The following is a 25,314-nucleotide window of genomic DNA, read 5'->3' as shown; positions in this document are numbered from 1 at the left end:
TCCTACGGGCTTCGAAATCGGAATCGCTTTTATTTAGGAGTAGGTTAGCCAATGCCGAAAGGTAGCTATTCCCAACGGAATGTGATCAATGTGTAGTGTATTGTGAGTCGTAGTAGCTTCGTGTTTGCGAAATAGGTGCCGATAGAAACTCCCTACTGCCCCCAATGTTACGATTTTCAAGCGAAAATAGGTGAACCTAACATTGTGGTAAAAGTCCCCACGCTCGTCCATTAGGCGTATGGAAGTATGAAAGTCGCTATTCGCACTCAAAGCGTTTTTAGAAGCTTTTGGAACAACTTTGCATGTAGCTACTACCCTGTTTATTTTAGCGATCCAGTACTGAGGAAACTCGGTCGGATTTGTTTAGCCCGTAAAGCCGTAATTACAATGATAGTTAAACACAATCAATAGTCAAGCTAATGTTACGATTTTCAAGCGAAAATAGATGAACCTAAGATTGTGGTAAAAGTCCCCGCGCTCGTCCATTAGGCGTATAGGCAGTATGAGAGTCGCTATTCGCACTAAAAGCGTTTTAAGAAGCTTTTGCAACAACTTTGCATGTAGCGACTACCCTGTTTATTTTAGCGACCCAGTACTGAGAAAACTCCGTCGTATTTGGTGAGCCTGTAAAGCCGCATTCACAATTAAAAATCGGTTAATGTTACGATGCTCAAGCGAAAATGGGCGACCCTAAGGTTGTGGTAAAATTCCGCACGCTCGTCCATTAGACGTATATTATTCGCATTAAAATCGTTTTTAAAAGCCTTTGGGGTATCTTTGCATATAATTCCAAAAGCTTACAATTACTGAACAGCAAGTCATACCTGAGCAAGTGCCTACCTACGACGCGGCATTGACTCCGAGTGACCTACTTACGCAACGTTCGTTGACCTCTAGCCTCAATCAGTTGTTTTATTTGCAATATATCGTGAATTTTTACAAACATTTTTTTAAATATTTTCGCGTTTTTTTGTGATATCATATCAGTAATCATCAGTACTTTCAGTTGTCTTCGTTTTTGCCAGCGTTCTGGTTACACCCTGTAGATTTTTTACCTTATACCTAACATGTTTACCTACCTACTTGCGGGTTAGAAGCCTCGCTTGTTTGTTTAGGGAGATATCAGCATCCGTATCATAACAACTGTTTACACCACCACCCCTATAGTGAAACAATGAGGCCGATTCTCTTGTACACAATCTCTAAACTAAACTAAACTAACAGGTCTAAATCTAGTGCTATCCTTTTCCGCAAGCAACATTATGAAAGGGATAGCAATAGATTTAGACGTGTCATTTTAGTTTAGTTTAGAGATTGTGTACAACGGAATTAGCCACAATGAACGTCTTTGTGCATAAGGCCACGTCCGGTCTGATAGGTGACGTTGAGGACAACAGGGTTGTTTACGACCTTAGCTGATGCAATTTGTGGCGTCTATTAAGAGCGAGCGTTCACATCTAACGTTTTGTCAACCGCCGACCGTGAGCGAGCATTATGCAAGTTTCTGCTTTTCCATACATAATTTTCAGCACTTGACATAGTGTGAACGAAAAATGCACTGTGGGAAGCCAGTATTAGGGCGTTTGTGCCGTATTCGGTTCGTATCCGTGATTCTTCGAAGTGGCCGTCATACAAATACGTACTCATTCGATTCGTATTTTTACGGAATCCGTGATTTTACGGATGAGTGCACAAACGCCCTTAGGCAGACAGTTGGGAAGACAGTTTTAATTTAGTCTAGAGTAGCAAATCGGATGAATAGCGATTATAATAGGTTTAGTACTAAAGGTACCTATTAAGGTTAACCATTTGCTCGATGCTATTTACCAATTTAACCCTATATTATCCATACTGAGTAATATGAGTATTATAAATGTCTGCCTATTTGTCTGCTAGCTTTTCACGGCCAATCTCTTTACCGATTTCGATGAAATTTGGTACAGAGTAGATAGCTGGCATTCCAGGGAGTCCTTTCTGTTACTCTTCTTTTTTCCTGGAAAATCAGTGTTCCCACGGGATTTTTAAAAACCCTTCATTTTGCGAATGAAGTTGCAAGCATCATTTATTTATTTATTTTTTATTTGTACCAAAAACATTTACAGTAAAGAGAAAAAGAGAACAAAAGTGGACAGGGAAGCACTTATCTCTATGAGAGATCTCTAGCAGTGACCCTTGGCAGTGCGAGAGGTTGTAAAGGGAGTAGAATAGGTACAAAAAGAAGATAGATATACTCATGAAGAGAAAATTTAGTAATTCTATTTGTGTTTCTTGTTACTAGGAAGTCCGTTAATGTACAGCTGTGGCCACTTTCGCGACCGCTGGAAACTGGAATGCATTCAAATGGTTTCGGTTAGCCATAGCGGGTGAGCGGATGCGGTATAAATGTACGAGTGCCTACATAAATGTACGAGTAACTGCCACAGTCCAATAACGATTTGCAAACCAAAATATAGGAACTTTAGGTTGATAACTGTTATATTGTGATGAAGTCGGACGAAGAAACAAGGTGGACTTGACATCAAAACTATAATACCTTGTTAGAGCAAGCTAAAGTGTATGGAAAAGTGATAAAGACAAAAGCACATTTTTTTTGTCTTTTTTTTGGTGGGCACAGTCACCCGTGCCCAACAAATCCTCGGCCAATTCGTGATATCACGAATAATTTGCCGAATACCGATAGTGGAGCTGAACCATTAATACATTTTCGTAAAACGCGCGTTCGTGAAATCCGGGCGAGGCGGGGTGATTACGTACGCGCAGGCGTAAATCTCGCGATCATTGCTGTCAAACGTCCGACTAGAGAGAGACAGCAATAGCCACAAAGCAAAATAAGAAGAAGAGAGACAGCAAATGAACCGGATTGCTACTGCTGTTGTGCTGCTGTCGCCACTGCAACGTTTTACATAATCGCCGGACGGTTCAAACTTCAAACACTTCAAACCACTATTTCACTATTGTCGTACTATTACTCCAAGTAAAGCATAATCTTTGTTATGTTTTGAGGATTCCGTGCAAAACAAAAGCCTTAGCAACTGACTCTTATCGTAGCGTAGCGTAGCTTTGGCCTTTTGCCAAAATTTATCAAGAGTAGGCATATTTTAGTAGGTAGGTAGGCAGTTAAGATTGCCTCCGGTGTCTTTCATTTTTGTATAATGGTTCAACAATCAACGTTTTATATTCTAATCACTTTGATCGGTTCAAACATTTTATTTAAACATCATTTGGGCATATACTTGAGTATAGGAGCTTTCAGTTTAACACAAGCGTGCTGAAACGTCCCTTATAACTAGATTTAGCATATTTTTATATTATTTATAAGTAGTTGATGCTCGCGACTTCGTTCGCGTGGATTTAGGTTTTTAAAATTCCCATGGAAACTCTTTGGTTTTCCGGGATAAAAAGTAACCTATATGTCTTTATTGTCATGCAAAAATGCTCCGTTGCGACGTGATTGGAGGACAAACGAACAAACGGCCCACTTTCGAATTTATAATATTATGGGTCCCTAACTAATCTACCCTAAGAAGTCATCAATATATTAGCAAAACTACGTTTGAATAACTTCTACTTAATAGAAACTATTTTTTTTTCAGTTAAAAGTAGTTTTGACCGCATAAGAGTTTTGACTGTAGCATATAGCTAAGCAAAGCAAGTTGTTAAAGCAATTCATCTGTTATACATATTATTTCACTTACATTCCTTATTGGAATCTGGAACCCAGCTGGCCCTTCGCCAAAACTTATCAGGAATATGGTCTAGTCGGCAGATTTTATTGCTTCTATAGTTGTATTGTTCTCCGTTATTTGTAAAATTGTAAACAGGTCGAATATCCTAGCATCCTAATTCCTAACATACCTACTTACCTTTTCTCTTGCATTACTTACTTAATACCTTACAATTATTTATGTAAAACTCTTTTAACCGACTTCAAAAAAAGGAGGAGGTTCTCAATTCGTCGGAATCTTTTTTTTTTTTTTTATGTATGTTCCCCGATTACTCGAAGACGCCTGGACCGATTTTGAAAATTCTTTTTTTGTTTGAAAGGGTATACTTCAAAGTTGGTCCCATTTAAATTTGGTGAAGATCTGATGAACATCTTCGAAGATAGATACTGGAACTCCTCAACGGATAAGAGTAAATTGCTCGCGATCAGTGTAATAGCTTAGTAAAACAGTAGATTTTTAACCAGTCATAGCATAATTCCATGGGGCCACTAAAAATTGTGAAATAAATTTTTTTTACAAAAAAAATAAAAACCGACTTCGATACACAAACACTAAAAATTGAAAAATAATTTAATTTATTACCGAATATTATAATGTATACAAGAGTTAATATAGTTCCATAATAATATTTTTTGGGGTCGGTGCCAATGAGGTGCCATTGTGGAGTCTCATAAAAATATGAAGTCTAGACGATTCGCGCAGCTAAAGCTAATTGGCACCGGCACCAAAAAATATTATTATGGAATTATATTAACTCTTGTATACATAATATATTCGGTAATAAATTAAATTATTTTTCAATTTTTAGTGTTTGTGTATCGAAGTCGGTTTTTTTTTTTTTTTACATCAGCTAAAAAAATAATCATTATGAAATGTAGCTCAGAAAAACCTTATCTCCTTAATCAAATTGCCACATGGATGAAAAGAAAAGAATAAAATCTATTCAAAGGGCAGCCTTGTGCCGTCCCGTCGTCAACTCGTCACCTTGTGACGTTATAAGGTGATAACTAGCTCACACCACAGCCCCGAAATCGAATAAACTTTGCTCTGGCATAAAAATAAAATACGTGGCGTCCTAATTGCTTACCATAACTTACCGAGCGCTTAAAGTCTTAATGTCCTGAAAAATGGTTGAAAAATAATTATGCTCTTTCGTTCCTTGCCAGATTTCTCCAAAAACGAGGCGTCGTAAAACCAATACCTCCCCTGGCGTAGTGATTTGCACCGAGGCTTTATTTACGGGCAGAATCAGTATCCTTATTATAAATGCGAAAGTGTGTTTGTTTGTTGGTTTGTCCTTCAATCCTGTCGCAACGGTGCAACGGATTGACGTGATTTTTTGCATGGGTATGGATATAGACCTGGAGAGTGACATAGGCTTCGTTTTATCCCGGAAAATCAAAGAGTTTCCACGGGATTTTTTAAAAAACCTAATTCCACGCGGATGAAGTCGCGAGCATCAGCTAGTTTATAGTAATTTCTAAACTGGTTCAGGTGTGATCTGTTAGGAAGTTTTGCCGCTAGTCAACTCTTTATTGGTAAAGACTTGACGGTACTGACTAACATATCAACATACAGCTCAAACCGCTGACACAGTTCACGACAGTTAGCGAATTTCTATAACAAAACGTCGCGACTTCGACGTCACGGCGACGTCAGGCGTCAAATGATAATACATTTGACGCAGGTAGCCCAAAGTAGGCCTATTTTTTTTCTTCGATTATAAGTCACCATACTATAGCCTAATATTTGATGTATCGGCGATTCGAGATCAACCTGAGAGTTCCCTAACTCTAGTTCATTCTGCCGCTGGGTCTAGATACAGAGTAGGTTTTATCTATAAAGTATACCACCATTAAGAAAGGATTAATGATTGACCTTAGCTAATAAATGATAAACTACGTACAAGTTATCTCATTAAAGTTTTAAAATTTCATTCGCATTTGCGCAAAGTTAGAATTACGTCGTAAATAAATACAGGTCAAATTAAAGTTAACCTGATCTAAAAATACACGCTCTGCCCTAATTTTTCACGATGACGTAGCACTGAAAACCTTAGGGTGCCGGAAAACGTGACGCTGTAGATTTTAAACAAAATTACGTTCATCAGCAAAAATATACTGTGTGCTCTTAATAAACGTGTTTTTTTTAAAATATAGACTGGCGTCTTCTGGCTTAGCCAATACCGACTGACTGTATTTTTTTATGGGCTACGCCCGAAGACTTGCTTCATCGCTCCTTCATTCAGCTCATCTTCTCGACCTTTGTTTCGCTACCAAGGGTGCCGGCTCGCCGTTTATTAAAATAAGTTTCACTATACAAAGAGGTATATATTCATTTTCCCTAAGACGGCGAAGTATGACAACTTGTAAAAGGAAGAGCGCCCTGCAGTGTCACCTGACGCCAAAGGAGCCTTGAAGTACTCAACCCAGCTAAGAGTTGACTTGCGTACGGCTGCATATTTTTATTGCTAACTTGATACCGTTGCTTGCTTCTACTTTTGTCGGATCTCACGTTTATCAGAGGGATATGGAATTGAGAAAGCTCTAGAATGCGTTACAGCTAATTTAATCATGATGTGCAGTATGGAGAGGGCATAACTAAATAAATAAATAAATAAATAAGGCCTTTATTGCTGAATTTACATAACAACAATTAATTCACAACTGCACTTTAGGCCCTTTGCGATCATTGCGTCTTCTGACGCATAGGCCAGGGTTTACCAAATGAGTCTGCTTTATGCTTCTCTTTCCATAGTGACCTAGCTGTCTGCTTTATGGCGACAACCCAACGCTTCCTTTGTCATATGGAGTCGGCATACGTACTTAACTTTAAATAATGAAAACGCAATCGGTAAAAACGTTGGTACATTCTGTATTATCTCGTTATTCTTTTTCCCATAAAGTTAAGTAAGCGATAAAATCTAAAAGGAGTGCGCTCTTAAGTGTCACCTTGGACGTCAAGGAAGGCTCGACGCAAATACGCCCGAGTTGAAACTTGAATGTTGGCCGTCTTTAGTACGTGACAGGTCGAGACTCGAAACGGCACGGGTGACGTGCGGGCCGTCCGTCCCCCCGTCTCATACCCCGAATGCTATCTCGACCTGTCGCGTACTATAAATTGCTAGCTTATTAGTCGCCGTTGTCTGTAATTAATGTACTGTGTAATCCATTTCGAAATTCATGGTCTATTCGAGAGCAAAGTGATTAATGGATTTAAAATTCTTAAGGCTTGTCCGTATAATAAACCTATTGTATTGAAAAACTCCCTAAATCATGAAACGAAGTCAGTGATGTTGCCAACGTTCAAACCTACTTGCTATATTGTAAGTTATAAAATTAATATGCTGATATGGTGGTTTTATCTCAGTTGTCATAGTTACGGTGGTTATGCACTCATCCAATCCGAGTCCGTGAAAATACGTTCCTTTTTGTTTTGTATGGGAGCTTATGACATAATGTCGTAGATAATCGCTGGTATTCTCAAGGATGACGGCTAGAACTCGGATGACGGAAGTGCAGTGCGCAATCGCCGTTAGTGGTTTGAAACAAAATAAATCCTACAATCTTACTAAGTAAATACCAATACCAAGTTCTCTTTTAGTACAGTGCTAAAAATAAAAATTCCCCAAAGCGAATCCTTGTTCAATATCTTGGATATTTCAATAAAATGGTAGTAAAAAATGAAAGGGGTGAGGCAGTAGGATATTATTTCTGTAATAAATTTTCTCACGAGGGTGAAATGCAAGCGATAAATCTATTTAAAGAAGTGCGCCTTGCGTCCAAGACTCTCCTTTTGACGTCAAAGAACTCTCCACGAAATCCCTGAGATTGAAAAACTCTTTAATGCTTATTCTTTTAAAAATAAATTACTACCTATGCACTTTTCAAAGTACGTAGACCCTCTTTCGACCTAGCGATGTCATAAGTTTGGGCAGCTAGTTTTCACGGGTTTTGCAGATTGCAGGTTTTTCAGAACGTCCACAGGACGATATGATGATGATGATAATGATTGTAATATAATTATGCGGAGTGTCTATGAGATGAATGAGAATAAAACGTAAATCTTGGAAATGTTAAAAGGAATATACCTGGTTCTCAATGGGGGAAGTCGATTAACTACGAGTAACGAATTTAATCGAATAATTTCCTCTAAATCGATGCCGTGCCCTCGACCGGGGCGTTAAATGTTTGCGAGGGGACAGGTCACATATAAATAAATTCGTTGAGGTGGTTCGCAACACTGTGCTGCGACCTCATAATACTTGCTATATAGTTTTATATCTAATTCAGAATTTATATACATAAAAAGTTTTCCATGAATTAAATATTTTTCAGTTCCAATAAATGACCTACGATCATCTAGTAGAATTAAAGAATCTTCCGTACCAAATATCAAGATTGGTTTAGTGATCTATTCGAGAAAAGGAGAACAGGCAGAAAGTTCCATTTAATATTAAACAAGCCTTTAGTCTTCACAGCTGTGATTATTAACGGCAAGTAGTACCAAAACAAAATTAAATTGAACTAAACATTATGTTTAAAAGTTTACAATTACTATCAGATGCATAAGAGAATAATTTTATCAAAACTATGTACATGTTGTTAGATATATCGTAACATATTGCATGCTAATAGGCAGAATTTGGCTGTACCTTTTTGTTTTTGTAACATCTCCACTGTTTTTGAAAATTCAACCCCTGGGGGTAAAATAGGGATTTGAAATTTGTTAAGTCCACTTTGACCATGCTTTTAACCGCTACCAAGTTAAGTTTTAATGGAGTTTGAAACTAGTAACTTGTCTCAATATTAAGAGACATGAATAGTTTATATTCAAAGTTGTATCGCGATGATCTAAAATCTAAATTGTCATTAAATATGTATAAACATTTCGTCATTCATTTATGAGCTGCAGTTTTGTTAGTGGAGCTTTCTCAAGTAAATTTTGTACCTGGCCTTTTCAATCATTTATATATAAAAAGAAGCTGAGGTGTCGGGGCCTTCCTCCTTCTTAACCTACTTCATAAAATGTTTGAAAATACATTTAAATATCCGTCTAACTATTTTGGTAAAGGCTTCGATAATTAAGTGTAGACTTAGCGCTTTTGAAAACTCACTTTAATGATTATTATTATCCAGATGATGCCCGCGACTTCGTCCGCGTGGATTTAGGTTTTTTAAAATCTTTAAAAAAATAAGATTTAGGTCATTACAGGCTTATCGCCTGCCAATCGGCTCCACCCATCGCCGATCCACTACGGAGGACAAGTCTCATCTTCTAATTAGAAGGCTTTAAGCATTATTCCACCACGTTGACCAAGTGCGAATTGGAGACCTCATACCTTCGAGAACATTATAGAAAATTCAGACATGCAGGTTTTCTCCCCATGTTTTCCTTCACCGTAAAAGCAAATGGTCGAAAAGTTAAAGGTGCGTGCTCGTGTTTGAAACCCAGAATCTTAGATTAATTATTCTAATTCATCTAAGCCCAGAATAGGAGGCCGATGCATTAACCATTTGACAATTTTATAGACTACATTACAGTTTTGACGACGGTCATGGAAGAGCCACTTATCAATGTATTGAAAAATTCATTTCATATTTCAATACAAAATAAATAAAATAAAATTTCTGCAACCCCTCCCTCGAGTAGTTACGCTCTATTGGGTATTCGGTCGGCTATTTTTGTCGCTACGATTGCATACAATGGATACGAGTAGGTAGGTCGAGGGCACGATATCGATTCCAAAGAAATTACTTACTTGATTGAATTTTTCCTTGCAAAGTTTTTCTTTTTTTTTATTGATGTTTTCTAGTCTAAAGTTAGATGGAAGCAGGCAACTTGGAAGGGAAATGGCAGACCCCACAGAGAATTCAACCTCAAGAGTACGCATATACAAGGTTTTGCATGAAAACAAAACCGTAAAATGTTGGCGGGGACATGGGAGAATGCTTTGTTTGTGATTGGTGGACTCAAAATACATGTAATCAAGGCAATATGCTGAATGAGGGTACCGAGCGGGCGTGGGCCGAGTTTTATGCTAAGCAAATGCTTTTTATGCTGCCTAAACTTGGCGATCAGGGGTGTCCGGTTATTAGGCGTCTATAGGTGGTCTGTATTGGACCCATACCCTTATTGGTTTCTACACGGTATCGTACCGGAACGCTAAATCGATTTGCGTACAGCTTTACCAGTAGAATGTAACTAGCCACTATCCTATTTCATGAAAAAGAAACGGATTTAATTTGATAATTAATTGAAATCCTCTTTAATGTCTTCAAAATTACTATTGGTTAATAGCTGCAATTTTAAAAAGAGTTTCTCTTTTTTTCAGCCAAGAACAGTGCATTAAACCATACTGAAATCAAGAGTGACATTACAGAATTTCCTTTTAGAGACTTTAGAAAGCTCGAGTAGCAATTGTAGCGATTTAGCCAGACTTCAGCCACAAAGGCAATAAAGGGCTAAAAGTGATATGAAATTCCTTTGCCTCATAGTCACAGGGCTTGTGACTTGTCCCAGCACATCATAACAGTGTAAAAAAGTTTAAACTCTAAAGCATAGTGGCGTAGTATGACTTTATACTACGGCACGATACGATATGAATAGTATTAGAATTCACGTCATGCATTGTCAGACACTTAGTATGGTGGTAACCCCCTGCCAGACACTTTTAAAGTTTAATAAATTATTATTACTATTAATGTTAAAAGGTGTCTGGCAATGTATGCCATGATTTATAATAAATGCTACTCCGAAAAAAATATAAAAAAATTAGACTTTGTAGTTTGACGTAAGATTTTTAACCGACTTCAAAAAAAGGAGGAGGTTCTCAATTCGTCGGAATCTTTTTTTTTTTTTTTTTTTTTTTTTTTTTTTTTGTATGTTCCCCGATTACTCAAAAACGCCTGGACCGATTTTGAAAATTCTTTTTTTGTTTGAAAGGGTATACTTCAAAGTTGGTCCCATTTCAATTTGGTGAAGATCTGATGAACATCTTCGAAGATAGATACTGGAACTCCTCAACGGATAAGAGTAAATTGCTCGCGATCAGTGTAATAGCTTAGTAAACAGTAGATTTTTAACCAGTCATAGCATAATTCCATGGGGCCACTAAAAATTGTGAAATAAAAAATTTTTACAAAAAAATAAAAACCGACTTCGTTACATAAACACTAAAAATTGAAAAATAATTTAATTTATTACCGAATATATTATGTATACAAGAGTTAATATAGTTCCATAATAATATTTTTTGGGGTCGGTGCCAATGAGGTGCCATTGTGGAGTCCCATAAAAATATGAAGTCTAGACGATTCGCGCAGCTAAAGCTAATTGGCACCGGCACCAAAAAGTATTATTATGGAACTATATTAACTCTTGTATACATAATATATTCGGTAATAAATTAAATTATTTTTCAATTTTTAGTGTTTATGTAACGAAGTCGGTTTTTATTTTTTTTGTAAAATTTTTTTTTACCATCCATATAGATAAGGATAGAGAACTAGATAAGTTGGTTATAAGTATATAACGGACACAGATAACGGTCTATCTCCTGATTCTGAAATCTAAATATATAAAAGGAAAAGGTGACTGACTGACTGACTGAATGACTGACTGACTGAATGACTGACTGACTGAATGACAGACTGACTGAATGACTGACTGACTGACTGATCTATCAACGCACAGCTCAAACTACTGGACGGATCGAGCTGAAATTTGGCATGCAGCCCTATGGGGCTGAAATAGGGGTTTGAAATTTGTGTAGTCTACGCGGACATAAGCTACTTTTAATTTATGCTTAAGACCACCTAAAATGTTGTCTTTTTGTACCGTATGCAGTGCTGTATGGAAAACTTCACAAAACAATTTTTAGGGGTATGACAGCTACTTAAGATTAAAACAAAATTTAGGCAAAGATATAGTTCCGATTTTCTTTGGTATAATCTTAAATTTCTCAACTATCATTGCCAATATTATCATGTAACGTTTTGTTTCAGTCAAAGGCGCTCGGTCGCGTGTTGTTCGATCAAGTCTGTCGCCAGCTACACCTACTAGAAGCAGACTACTTTGGACTCGAATATCAAGATGCCAATGGGACTAAGGTATGAATCTAATTCTTATGTTTAGTATCCGTTTTCCTCGAATATGTGCTTCGGATATTGCTCTCTCACAACAACATCGTGAGGAAACCTGCATGCCTGCGAGTTGTCCATAATGTTCTTAAAGGTGTGTGAAGTCTACCAATCCGCACATGGCCAGCGTGGTAGACTATGGCCAAAACCCTTCTCACTCTGAGAGGAGACCCGTGCTCTGTAGTGAGCCGGTGATGGGTTGACCATGATGATAATGATGAGGATGTACAACCGAAGTATCACCTGTGTATGTCTAACTCTGGATCCATGTTGGTTGAATATGATAATTTATTTTTTCAAAATATTCCACAGTACTGGTTGGACGTGGAAAAGCCAATGTGCCGTCAAGTCGGCTTGTCCATGCTGGAGCCAACGTTGAGGTTCTGCGTGAAGTTCTACACGCCAGACCCCGCGCGGCTTGAGGAGGAGTTCACGCGGTACCTCTTCTGTTTACAAGTGAAGAGGGACCTGGCGCAGGGCTGCATACAATGCAACGAGAACACTGCTGCGTTGATGGCCAGTTATATTGTACAAGGTGAGGGCATAAGGAAATTATTTCGCCTATTGGATGAGAGAAATGGGTGAGATTGGTTCGAATATACCGGAGCCTTTGAATATGTGCTCAGGGTGACTCACATTCTTCATAATCTAACATAGCGCCGAGTAGGTTGAGGAAATTCCACGATGTAAATAATATAAGGTGGGTGAGTTTTCTGGAGCCAACGTTGAAGTGCGTTTTATGCCTTTATTCCACTTTTTGTGAATTAGGTTATTCCGAAGTTCCGCTCCAAGTTTAGCTTCAAAACAAACATGTTACTCATTCAAGTTTATGTTTCATTAAACGTAGCACATAACTTAACAAAAAGAACTCATTATACTAAGTGGGTTCCCTTATTGCAAGCACACGAGTATGATTCATGAATGGGTCCAGTAAGATATACGATATAGATATAAATTGGACAATGAATGTTTTCTGCTTGTGCCGATAGCATTTAATCTGATGAGTGTTAATATCCGGTGTTCGGGTTAGCTATAGGGTTCATTCAAGGTCCTATGTTTATGATAGCGATATTTATTTTTATGTGGTATTTTTTACTAAAGGCTTTTCCCGTTAACCTTTGGGCGAAAAACCTCACTTAAAAAGTTAACACAGTGCGAACTGCAAAGGTAATTGATTGAACACTAAAACTAGCTGATGCCCGCGACTTCGTCCGCGTGGAATTAGGTTTTTAAAAATCCCGCGGGAACTCTTTGATTTTCTGGGATAAAAAATAGCCTATGTCACTCTCCAGGTCTTTATATAAACCCATGCAAAAAATCACGTCAATCCACCAACAACAATAAACCAAAAAACTAACAAACAAACACACTTTCGCATTATTAGAATAGAATAGAATATGTTTTATTCAAGTAAACTTTTTACAAGTGCTTATGAATAGTCAAGTAGTTTTAATTTACCACTAGTTCGGAATGCCGTTCCTACCGAGAAGAACCAGCAAGAAACTCGGCGGTTGCGCTTTTTAATTTTTCAATTTACAATGTTATTATACCATACTATACAAGCCATTGCAGCCCCGTGCATTTATAACAAGGGTACTGATATAAATGAGAGATACTTATACTTTTAATTAAAGTTTTACTAAGCTGGTAATCAATTCTAGTTACGCCACTTTTCCGATATCGCATCCAACTCGAGAAAAAGTTAGAAAGCTCAATCGCCGAGCTTTTCAACTTGAATGGAGTAATATTATTCCGCACAGAATTTTGCAAGAAGTTTATTCATATGGAGGATGCATCCGCTGTAGTATGCTCTATAGTTATACGAGCTCTCGGCTCTCACATCACAACAGAACAAAGCATCCAGTGTGTCTATGCTCTCGCTTACACGCTTCAAGTGTCAAACAATACGCACTGCGCCCCGCTACATATCTACAACTCCATAAATGACGTCGCATCTATTCTCATTCACAAAAAATATTATGCTTTTGTAATATCTGCAGTATGCATGAATGTCTGGTGGGAGGCTATTATTGCCGTGGATAGATACCATTTGCAGTATGCGGCCGAAAGTAATGTACGTCGACCTTTAGAAGGAGATAGCAGATTTGTAGAGTGTTGTGTCTGTCGTTGAGACCGAAAAACGTCATATAGGTACGAGTGACAGAGTCAATGCTCAAAGCCGAAATGTCACTCCAAAGGCCGATGTACCTACATTAGTTACGGCCGTGTACTGTACCATTCTACCGGCAAAGCCGTGCCGCCAAGCGCTTTGACGTTCCGGTACGATGTCGTGTAGAAAATGATAAGGGGTATGGGTTTAATAAAACTGCCAGCCAGTTAGCCAGCTTCCATCTTAAGGTCAGGGCTATATTAGAGCCACCGGCACCCGAACTGCACCGCCTCGCCTCGTGCGGTTAGGATTCTTTATATGTACTTCTATGAATATACACTCACTACATCAAATACGTAACGTCAGCGGCGGAGTTGATGTAGTGAGCAACGGATTGGCGTAGGTTTTTGCATGAATACAGTTAAAGACCTGAAGAGTGACAAAGGCTACTTTTTATCCCGGAAAATCAAAAAGTTCCCACGGGATTTTAATAACTAAATCCATGCGAACAAAGTATCGTCAGCACGTGTATAATAAACAAAACTAGCTTGTTTAAATGTTCCAAAATCCTTTCTAAGCAGATATCTGCTTCATAATAGATATCTACATGTCGTTGTATGCTCGATACTCGTGTAATTTGAGGATGTTGTAAATTGTCGCTCAGATTTGAATTTGAGTCATCCGGTAACGATGACGCGTGACACTGTTTGTTGAATATCAGTGACCATTTATGTCTATTTTTAAACTTGCACAAATATTTGAATGACAACATGTGTATTAAACAAATAAGGTAGTCAATAATAATGAGGTAGATGTGCCAAAATTCAAACACAATCCCAACATTTATAATTGTCCTCCCAACTGGTGGATGTCCCGCTAGGTGATGGTGTGTTACACCGAGGTATGTTAGTTCTACATTGCTGCTTCACTGGGTGATACTAAAATATTTTTCGTAGAAAACCTTCAACGGATTAAAAAATGAACTCCGTGGCTATCATTCAGTGTTAGAAACTGAGTTAGCGAATCATCCTGCTGGACAGTCCATAACTGGACACTGGACGTAAATCTCTTAAATAGATTTCTACACGGTTCCGCTTCCTGCAAGTCTTGATGTTATCTGTCGGTTTCTGAAAATGACCCTTCGAAGAACGTCCGTCCGTCTATCGGTCCGTTCGTCTGTTCATCAGTCAGAGCCATAATATAATTTCTGGCGTTGTCTAATGCACATAATTACTTCAAATTCACAAATAGTAGTAGTGCCTAGAAGAGATCACTTTAGTGATAAGGTCGCCCATTCACTCTCTCATCTCTGTAATTTTGTTAATAATAAAGTTGTATAGATAGACTAAAATAAATGAATGAAATAATATACCTAAGTAAATTAATGATCCGAAACCTAGCAAGTACTAACTTTAATCAAGAATCAAATAGAAAGAGAGGGAATTTGCCTGCCTGATTTTCCCCTTACAATTTTTTAGCCTAAACTACAATTGTATGAGCAGTTAACTAATATTAAACTAAATCTCATTATAAACTCATGTACAACGTAATTCGTGTGACACGGTTGGGACAGTGATGTGTTAAACTCATTGTTGTGGACGACCTTCAGGATAGCCATCATTTATGCAGACAGTATAATTAGATCGCGTGACTCATGACTATGAGACAACTAACACTTTTCAGGATAATACTCTGCACTGCACCATTGAAACCAAAACTTTTTAATTATTTAGAGTTTAGATAAATGTTAAGTTGGTATGTGGAAGGAAAAAAGAGGAGAGGACGACCAAAGAAAAGGTGGATGGATCCTTAAATTAAAATTAATTTTCGGACATCAGACTAACTTGAAACATCACTTGTTCTGAACAGCGGAATGTGGCGACTTCGTGCCAGAAGACTATCCGGACCACACGTACCTCAGCGGATACAAGTTCTTCCCCGGCCAGGACCTGGAGTCCGAGCGGAGAATAATGGAGAACCATAAGAAACATATGTAAGTTTATCTGTGTGGTATTCCTCCTTGCTAAGGCTCGTACTGCATAGTTTTTTTTTATTTAGATTTTATTAAGATATTTATTTTCTTAAGAAGATATACAAATGAGCCCTTGACTGCAATCTCACCTGGTGGTAAGTGATGATGCAGTCTGAGATGGAAGCAGGCTAACCTGGAAGGGGTATGGCAGTTTTATTAAACCCATGCCCATTGCGTTTCTACAAGTTCACGTACGTTTATTACTTGTTACAGTGGCCAAAGCCCGGCGGAGGCGGATTTGAATTTATTAGAAACGGCGAGAAGATGCGAATTATATGGTGAGTAAAACAAGGTTATCATATTATAGTACGTAATAGTACCGTAGGCACAAGTACTACGGTCGTAATCCACAAAATAAAAACGCTCAAGAACATTTCTATGGTCTGGGTATAGCTTGTCCAGAATCGGACCCATCAATATAATATCTCGTTGGAATCATGGCGCAGCACTTTTTTATAGGTACATTTACTAATCAGTGTCTAGAGAATACCTGATTCGTATAATCTAAATATATAAAAGGAAAAGCTGACTGACTGACTGACTGATCTATCAACGCACAGCTCGAACTTCTGTATGGCGATTGTCTAAAACCTGCATCAATCATTATTACAATCTCAATTGTTCTGATTGGCTGAATTTGTGCGATTCTTGTTGCAACAATGCATTGTGGCCAATAGTGAGCGAGCATTAACCAATCAGAGATGATTGCGATCGTGACATTGTAGCTGTCAAACAACCGCGGTAGGGCCACAGGACGGATCGGGCTGAAATTTGACATGCAGATAGCTATTATGACGTAGGAAAGAAAAGATTTTTGAAAATTCAACCCCGAAGCGGTTGAAATAGGGGTTTGAAATTTGTGCAGTCGAAGACGCGGACGAAGTCGCGAGCATAAGCTTGTGATTTATAAGATGTGTAGGCGCTCTGTTAGTTACAAATCTCTAAGGATGACATTATCATACGCATGTAAAAACGGGATCGTCAAACTCATACAGTCACTACACTCATAACCCTATAGATGAGATAAAGATAGCATTAGACAAGAAGAACTTAATGAAAGTACCTTAAAATCAAGCGATCATTGATGACTAAAGTTTGTAAAGTTGCAACTTGCGGGTGACATTTTTGAGGTATGGAATCAAATGAAGTTACAAACAAAATTTCACGGTTCCATTGTAGGTATAAAAATGCATGCCGCAAAGGATCACGAAGCCGTGCCGTTAAACTTGGCAGTGGCCCACATGGGCATCGTGGTCTTCCAGCACTTCACCAAGATCAACACCTTCAGTTGGGCCAAGATCAGGAAGATCTCCTTCAAGAGGAAACGCTTTCTCATCAAATTGCATTCGGAGGGTTACGTGAGTATCTACTTTTAGGGTTCCGTACTTCAAAACGAATAAAGGAACCCTTATCTGTCTGACTGTCTGTCTCCGTCCGTCCGAAAAAATCCGAAAACCGTAAATTTATGGTTACATCACAAAAAAAAAATTATGTTCATAAACAAATATTTAGTATTTTCAAAGAGATTACTATACCAAGTGGGGTATCATATGAAAGGGCTTTACCTGTACATTGTAAACAGATTTTTATTCATTTTTACGCATAATAGTTTTTGATTTATCGTGCAAAATGTCGGAAAATTACAACTGTAGTACGGAACCCTCAGTGCGCGAGTTTGACTCGCACTTGGCTGGTTTTTTCTCTATCTCTATCTAATAGATCTCCCTCATGAGACTTTCCAGTTCAATATATTAAGCACTGATTTTTCAACTGAGGAATTACATTGGCAGATTCTCCTAAGTAAAAATTAATTTGCCGATTGAAATTTTAGCCACAATAGCTAACAATCAAATTGGCGATAGCCAAATATGTTATAGCCTTGGACGTTCGCCTTCTAATCGGAGGTCGGGGATTCGATCCCGGGCACGCACCTCTAACTTTTCGGAGTTATGTGCGTTTAATATCACTTGCTTTAACGGCGAAGGAAAACATCGTGAGGAAACCTGCATACCTGAGAGTTCTCCATAATGTTCTTTAAGGTGTGTAAAGTCTACCAATCTGCACATGGTCAACGTGGTAGACTATGGCCAAACCCTTCTCACTCTGAGAGGAGACCCGTGCTCTTCAGTGAGCCGGCGATGGGTTGATCATGATGAATATGCCTAAACGAGGGATTTCAGTTATCAACATTATTTCTAACGTGAATTTTTCTTTGACAGGCCCACTTTCGCGACGTGGTAGAGTTCTTCTTCGATAGTCGTAACGAATGCAAGAACTTCTGGAAGAAGTGCGTAGAGAACCACGGCTTCTTCCGCTGCACCAGCGTGCCGCGCCTGCCCCGGCACAAGACCAGGGTCATGTCGCGAGGGTCCTCCTTCAGGTAACCGCCAACCCTTGTTAGACAGGGTACTCACTAGCCGTGTAGCATGTAACGTATCTGATACTGAGAGAGAGCGTGTGGAGAGAACCACAAGTTCTTCCATTGCCGTGCCAGCCACAAGAGAAAGGGTTATGTTGCGCTGCCTTCAGGTAACCCTGTTACTTTGTATGTCTGAGAGGAGGACTTGGCCATGGCTAGTTACCACCCTACCGGCACAAGCCGCCAAGCGATTTAGCGTTCCGGTACGATGCCTTGTAGAAACCAAAGGTGTATGGGTTTAATAAAAACTGACATACTCCTTCTAGGTTAGCCCGCTCCTACCTTAGACTGCATCGTCACTTACCATCAGGTGAGATTGCAGTCAAGGGCTAACTTGTATCTATGTAAATCAAATAAAATAAATATAATAATATTAATAATTGCGGGTATGTGCGCTGGTCTCTAAATATAAAAAAATGCCTGTTGGCTCATCGACCTTTCGCCGATGTGTCTTTCTAACGGAAAAATAAAATTATTCTTTTACAGGTATAGCGGCAAAACTCAGAAACAGATCGTCGAGTTCGTGAGAGACAACTATGTGAAACGGCAGACATTCCAGAGGTATGTGAACAAATCTAGTAGAGGTGATAGTAATCTAAGGAAGTAGATTATGTTGTTGCATGATTTCCCATCGCCTTTATTTTTTAGTCAAAAAAAGGTTCATATTTATTTAAGGCCGTTTTATTTGCTCGTAGATAGATAGATCTAAAGCCAAGGTTTCACTGTATTTGCGAACTTGTAATGCGGTCAGCAAACATAGTAGACACTCAGCTTTAGGTAGATGTAGTTAATTTTACTGTAAATACTATGATAAATGTGCTGATAAATACAATTTAGACAGCTTTAACCTTTTGCATATAAAATATTTACTGGTTAATATACAAAACTTACTTATATTCAAAACATATTGAAAATATTTTTTTTATTAATTCTTTTCCGTCATCTTAAATGCGTTTTAAATTTTAAAAGATTAGTAACTCTTTCTCAATTTTTGTCTTTTTTTGCAGTATTCATAATTTATTGATATATTATAAGCTTTTACTAAATTAAGTCTTATGTGAAATCCGTGAAAATACGGTTATAAAAAATATCTACGACTTATTGTGTCATAAGCTACCCTACAAATAGTTCGTAAAACAAAACGGAACATATTTTGACGGACTCTGATCAGATGAGTGCGTCATCGTTACAAAGAAATGAGATCGTTTGTGCATTTCCGTACGCTCAGTACGAGATTTTATGTCTCACCAACGTTGGTAGTATTCGAGTGTCGAAACACTTCCGCGTTATAGTAAATTGGATCTTAACTGCCTTGTTTTAAAACTCAAGTTTGTCTACATATCTACAGCCAGCGCTCCAAGCGGAAACGTTTCGAAATTAAAATCAGTGACATTGAATTTTTGACTTCAATTCAAGGCTCTTTAGGTCCATTTTACTTTAACGTTATTGTGTTTCGACTCTCGAATTCTAACAACGTACAGTACGTGTTCGCACGACCGAATTGCGTATGACACCGCATGAAAAGTGAGCGCGGCCTATCGTATCGCTTGTCTGAGACGGCTCCAGAGGTAGTATGCGGGTTGGAATGGGTGACAGCGACGTTGAGTCTTTGTTTTTTAAGGTAATTGTCACCCTCCCGCAACTCTCACCCTACCTCACTAACCGCCTCAGTGAGACGATATACCTATAGTAGTTCAAAGGTCATAGAAAATACTACAATTTCTCAACACGGGTCCTATGGTTTGGGATTGGATGGCGTGTCAAATATGTTTCCGATAATGAAGTATGTTTAACGGTGAGTGATCCGCATGGGCTGGGAGACACTAGCTTTTGGTTGTATTGGGTTGTATTGCCATACGGTTGAACTATGGAATCTGGAGTTGCATGTTACCTAACATCCCTAATAACACATTAGTAACGGTTAGAGGGAGCTTCGAATGGTTTTGTATTCTGTATCAATGGTGATTAAGGTCGACCCTTACTGACACCGCACAGCTCACAAGCGTGCACAAATCGCCATTCAAATGTGGACTTTAAGCCGTGTCCTGTAGACACATTGTATCATGACAAGGAATTAATAGAGTGGCTAGCTTACTTATTGAAGTACTCAGAGTCGCTTAATCGTTACTTAAGATTGAGTTAAACGAGACAGAGCTATATCTCTCACATAAATCTGACTCGTTTTAACTCAATCTTAAGTAACGATTAGCGAGTCTTGAGTGCGGCGGTTAGTCCTATTTGCATGACAGACGGTTAAAGTTACTTTGAACGCCAATAAAAACCAAAGTGGGTAGCACAAGTCAGTAATCAAGCCTCCAAAGGTAAAATTTTCGTCCAAAATTTACAAACCCTGACTTATGCAACCAATTTTACTTTTATTGACGATCAAAGTTAAACGTAACTTTAACTGTCTGTCACGCAACATGATCTTAGCCACATAAAAGGAAAACCCAATTTTTGTCATAGATAAACGAAATCAGTCACCAGGGATGTGCGAGGATGTGTAGTGAAGAAAGTGTGTGAAACGCATTAATATGATCGGTTCATTTTCAAAGCTTTGGTACAAAAGAGTTACTAAACGATCTTATTGATGGGATTTACACACATCTTTCATGAAGGTATGATTCCGAACCACGCTGCACACAGTAGCGCTGCCGCAGCGTTGCGGCAGCGCTGCTGCGTGCAGCATGGTTCGGAATCATACCTTTATGCTTCCTCGCATGTTCCGGCTGAAAAGACAGTGTTTAAAGTCTGTTTTAATGACGAGCTGTGTCCAATGAGAGAGCGGTGCGGTAAGACAGTGACGGCCCTTAGCATTCTCGAGCATGCGCTGTATACGTTGAGACTTTCGCTTCTTCCAAAAAGATATGAATCAAGTAGTCGTTGTACGACACTGACAACCGGTCGGAGGATGGTACACTCGTTCGATACTTCACGGCTCTTCGGTTTTGCTAAAGAAAATAACAGTTACAGTCAGTAACTCCCACAAATTGGTACACCTGTCTCTTAATACAGCGCCACGCTCGTGGTACCCCCGTGACGCTTTCGATATTTTAGAGTTAATTTTTTCAATCTATCCACCCGTGCACATTTTTTATTGTCGTTAACCCTCCCCGTTTTTTTTGAGTCTTGATCGTGAGTCGTTCGATAGTTTTTTTTTAAATCAATGTTTTTATATTAGACCTTTTCTATTTACGCCACAATTTACACGTTGCACTTTTCTGACATCTGTTGTTGGCTGATTTTGTTTATATTAGTTTTATATTCGCGAAATTTTCATTGAATTCAGTAACATTAGGTTAGCTTAATTTAAACTTTAATTAATCTAAATTTTACGAAATTCACGACAGAAATTGGGTTGATTGCTTTGCCGAAGTAACCACTGGCATAGTTCAATTAATTTTTGATCAATTTTTAAAAATATTTAATATAATAACTTTAGAAATGCAAAGAATTAAGTCAAACTGTAGTTCAAAAGTATATTTGCGATTCTAACTGTTTGACTATTGAAATGATTTTATGTTTTACCCTAACAGAGGCGATGTTTACAAACTATGGTAATTTTCAACCTACTGACTGACTACAAATCTATCAAAAATTTTGGTACCCTAGTTGTTGTTCTGCTGTTATTTTGAACTTAGCTACTCCGCAAAAGTATGTTTACTTTGAGATAAATTAATTATTTCGATTCGACTATCGAAATTCGTTATGAGAAGTTTGAGGAAGGATCGTTAGGTAAAGTTAGGTTAGGTTAGAAAAAAAAGGTTTTCATGTGAGGGGTTTTAGGTAGGTTTAGGGTAAGGTTTGGTTAGGCTGGGGGGTGGGCGTGACCAAAAGCTGGTGTGGTGACCATCCTCTGTCCGATGTCACAGGTCGGGCTCGTTCCGCACGTCGCGCTCGGCGGGCTCGTCGCGCGGCAACGTGTCCGCGCCCGCGCTCAACGCCAGCGTGTCCGCACACCCGCTGCTGCCGCTGCCGCCCGGCTCGGACGGTACGTACTGACCACCAGTTGCGGTGTTGCTGCTGCTCGCGATGGATTACTCGGCGGCGCGGAGTTCACGTACTGGTTGGCGTACCACCAGGTGCAGGAATGGTGACCTCGCTCCGAGGTAATAGAAATAATGCTCACTCGTGTTAGTGATGTGACTGCGAGCTTGCTGTATCTCGCAGCGGAGATAACTGTGGTATTTTCATGGGTCAAATGCTGAACTTATCTTGATGGGCACGAGATAGCTTGCATCCTGGATTATAGATATGGACATAATAATTTAAATCCCGAAAAATCAAAAAGTTCTTACGTGATCTAAATAAATAAAGCCGGCACATTGATATGAACTATTATTATCAATGCGAAAGTGTGCTCGTTTGTTACCTTTTCGCGGCCTGATCACCGAACCAAAAAATTACGGAAGGCACAGAGATAGTTGGTCCCGTTGGGACAGTTTTCTTTATCTTTGTCTCAGTGTCTTCCGCTTCCATGGAAAATATAGTCCGAAGGTAAAACAAAGATTTATAAAACGAATCGACGTATTAGTTAGTGTAGAATGTCGTTGGATGCAGAGTGTAAGAGCCGTGTATTGTTGTACCCGCAGCGATTTCCCTGGAGTGGGACAAGCAACCTCACTACCTGGAGGCCTCTCTGATGATGAAGGGCTACTCGGCGGAGGAGGCGCGTGCGGCGGCGCGCCGCGCCAGCGCTCGCCCACCCCCACCAGCTACCGCCTACGCGTCCACGAGGGACAAGGTACGCGAAACACACCGTACACACTCTCACCTTCACATACCTAACTGCCTCACGCCTATCACATTCGGTGACCAATCAACATTGAGCTATGCTGCGCTGCGCTGTGACACTCGCGCCATGCAAGACGAATCTAATGATGTACTCATTATAATTTATCAAAATTAATTGAGCCGTTGAGTAGTCATGAGTGGACATAGGAACGGACGTACATACATACCTGCATATATTAATAAATACAGGTCAAACGGTAATAGGTCAAACACATAACCCTTCTTTTGGGCTTCGCTGCAGTCGAGTAAAAAGCCACCCAACCTAACCCCGACCAATTTCTGTCTTCGTCTCCATCTATAACTGCTCACTTCTGCCACAGTTCACGATAGTTAGGGAACTTGTAAACAAAACGTCGCGGCTTCAACGTCAATAGCAGGCGTCAAATGTTCCTACATTTGACGCTGGGTAGCCTATGAATAGCCTATTTTTCTTTGATTTCACATCACCTAGTATTTGATATAATTTATCGTCGATTCTGGATCAAACTGAGAGTTTCCTCACTCTAGTTCACTCTGCATCTACCATCACAGACCTCACCACCTGTCACCTTCCATGCCAACCATGTGGTCACTTCTTTTCTGTGGCGTTTTCCATTGCCGCTCGTTGTTGCATGGACGCAAATTGTAGTTCACAAAAAAAACCAAAAAAAAAACCGCCGTACTCAGAGTCGCTTAATCGTTACTTAAGTTTAGTTAAAACGACTCAGAGCTATATCTCTCGCATAAATCTGTCTCGTTTTTACTCTATCTTAAGTAACGATTAGCGACTCTGAGTACGGCAGTTAGATACTAATTTAAATTGGAACACTTAAACTTGTCTCAATTTGTTTAGTATAACACGCATGACTTTACACTAAATTTTATTTTAAACGTATTGTAGTTTTCATTCAGAGATATTTAGTAATTTCATAACACTAAGATGTAAATTGCGATTTATTTTTGCATACAAACAATATTTGTTACTTTTTCTTTTTTTTCAGCTTACAAAACTGTACTGCAATCAAATCGTAAGGGCTTCACTCAAAATTGTCTATCTCGTACATTCCTAATTTTCCCCAAAATACATCTTTAACTGCCTTCGCATATAAACCAAACTAGCATTTGTTTCGACGGAGTACCTTAGCGTAACTTACGACATACTTTTTAAAATAAATGTCGTTAACGGATGCTTACATATTATTATTATTCATTCCTTATGTAAGACCCTTTCAAAAAGTTATTTTTGGACATATTTTGCAAGCTTTTTTATTGTGATTTTATTAACTAATCGTACTTACGTCAAGCAAAATTTTTATCAGCTTTTTATCATAGTTCATTTATAAAAAATACCTCACTGTTTTACTAAATCCATCATCACAGTTTTTAATTTACTGCACCATTTAACATGTTCCCTAATAAATGAAATTAACTGTATAGCTGTAATCTAAAATTGTCGAATAGGCGGGTCCCGCAGTGGTGACGCATGCGGAGGTCAATCATCATCCTACGGAGGATTCGCCTCTGCCTCCTCAGACGACGACACCGTTGGTGAGTTGATGTCCATTCTAAAGTATTACTGAATTACTGACCTACAATGTGTTTCACAGCTTTCAGTAAATAAAGTTTTTTCTTTCTTTTTTCTAATGTTAATTTTAATGATTTACTGTTGCCGTTGCGGTCATAATAGAAAGAAAGAAAACTTTTATTTGATCACAATACTACAACAAACCTAAAAGCTAATTAAGTCATCTACATAATTAAACTGATAAGTAAAAAATAATAATAAAAATATACTATATATATATACGAGTACGTGTGACCAAATATAGGTCTCCCACTCAGCATCATGCTGCAGCAAGCTGCAGCGCTAGCGCTAATAGTAATTCGTGTTTCTGTACGGCAGACATCGCCGTGTTGGACGCTTGCGGAGGGCAGTGGGCGCGCGCGCGCTCCCACTCCGCCGCCTCGTGCGTCGCGCCCGCGCACGCCAGGTCAGACGCACACCGCCACGTGCACCCACACGCTCACCCACACGCACACCCACACCCACACCCACACTCTCACCCACACACCCACTGCCACGCGCCCCGCCGCAGACTCCCCGCCCCTTAGCG

At 39.1% G+C, this 25,314-nt stretch overlaps 1 protein-coding gene across 10 annotated transcripts in view; it reads left to right on the top strand.

Annotated features, from left to right (window-relative positions):
- Cdep (Chondrocyte-derived ezrin-like domain containing protein) overlaps positions 1–25,314 on the top strand; it is a 70,369-nt gene that overhangs the window by 10,145 nt on the left and 34,910 nt on the right. For 6 of the 10 annotated variants that reach the window (XM_069509764.1, XM_069509759.1, XM_034968020.2 and 3 more), the window contains exons 4-15: positions 11,732–11,836; positions 12,179–12,401; positions 15,846–15,969; positions 16,222–16,286; positions 17,188–17,366; positions 18,228–18,388; positions 18,914–18,988; positions 22,300–22,418; positions 23,020–23,171; positions 24,202–24,228; positions 24,662–24,748; positions 25,104–25,191. In XM_069509764.1, the coding sequence (XP_069365865.1) occupies positions 11,732–11,836; positions 12,179–12,401; positions 15,846–15,969; positions 16,222–16,286; positions 17,188–17,366; positions 18,228–18,388; positions 18,914–18,988; positions 22,300–22,418; positions 23,020–23,171; positions 24,202–24,228; positions 24,662–24,748; positions 25,104–25,191 (1,405 nt within the window). Of the gene's footprint in view, positions 1–11,731; positions 11,837–12,178; positions 12,402–15,845; positions 15,970–16,221; positions 16,287–17,187; positions 17,367–18,227; positions 18,389–18,913; positions 18,989–22,299; positions 22,419–23,019; positions 23,172–24,201; positions 24,229–24,661; positions 24,749–25,103; position 25,314 lie in introns of all 10 variants that reach the window. The other 4 variants (XM_069509763.1, XM_069509765.1, XM_069509767.1 and 1 more) reach the window with 4 other exon arrangements.

Source organism: Maniola hyperantus, chromosome 4 (assembly GCF_902806685.2).
Source record: "Maniola hyperantus chromosome 4, iAphHyp1.2, whole genome shotgun sequence".
NCBI lineage: Eukaryota > Metazoa > Arthropoda > Insecta > Lepidoptera > Nymphalidae > Maniola > Maniola hyperantus.
Note: the sequence above shows the minus strand (reverse complement) of the source record. Positions and strands in the feature narration are given on the sequence as shown.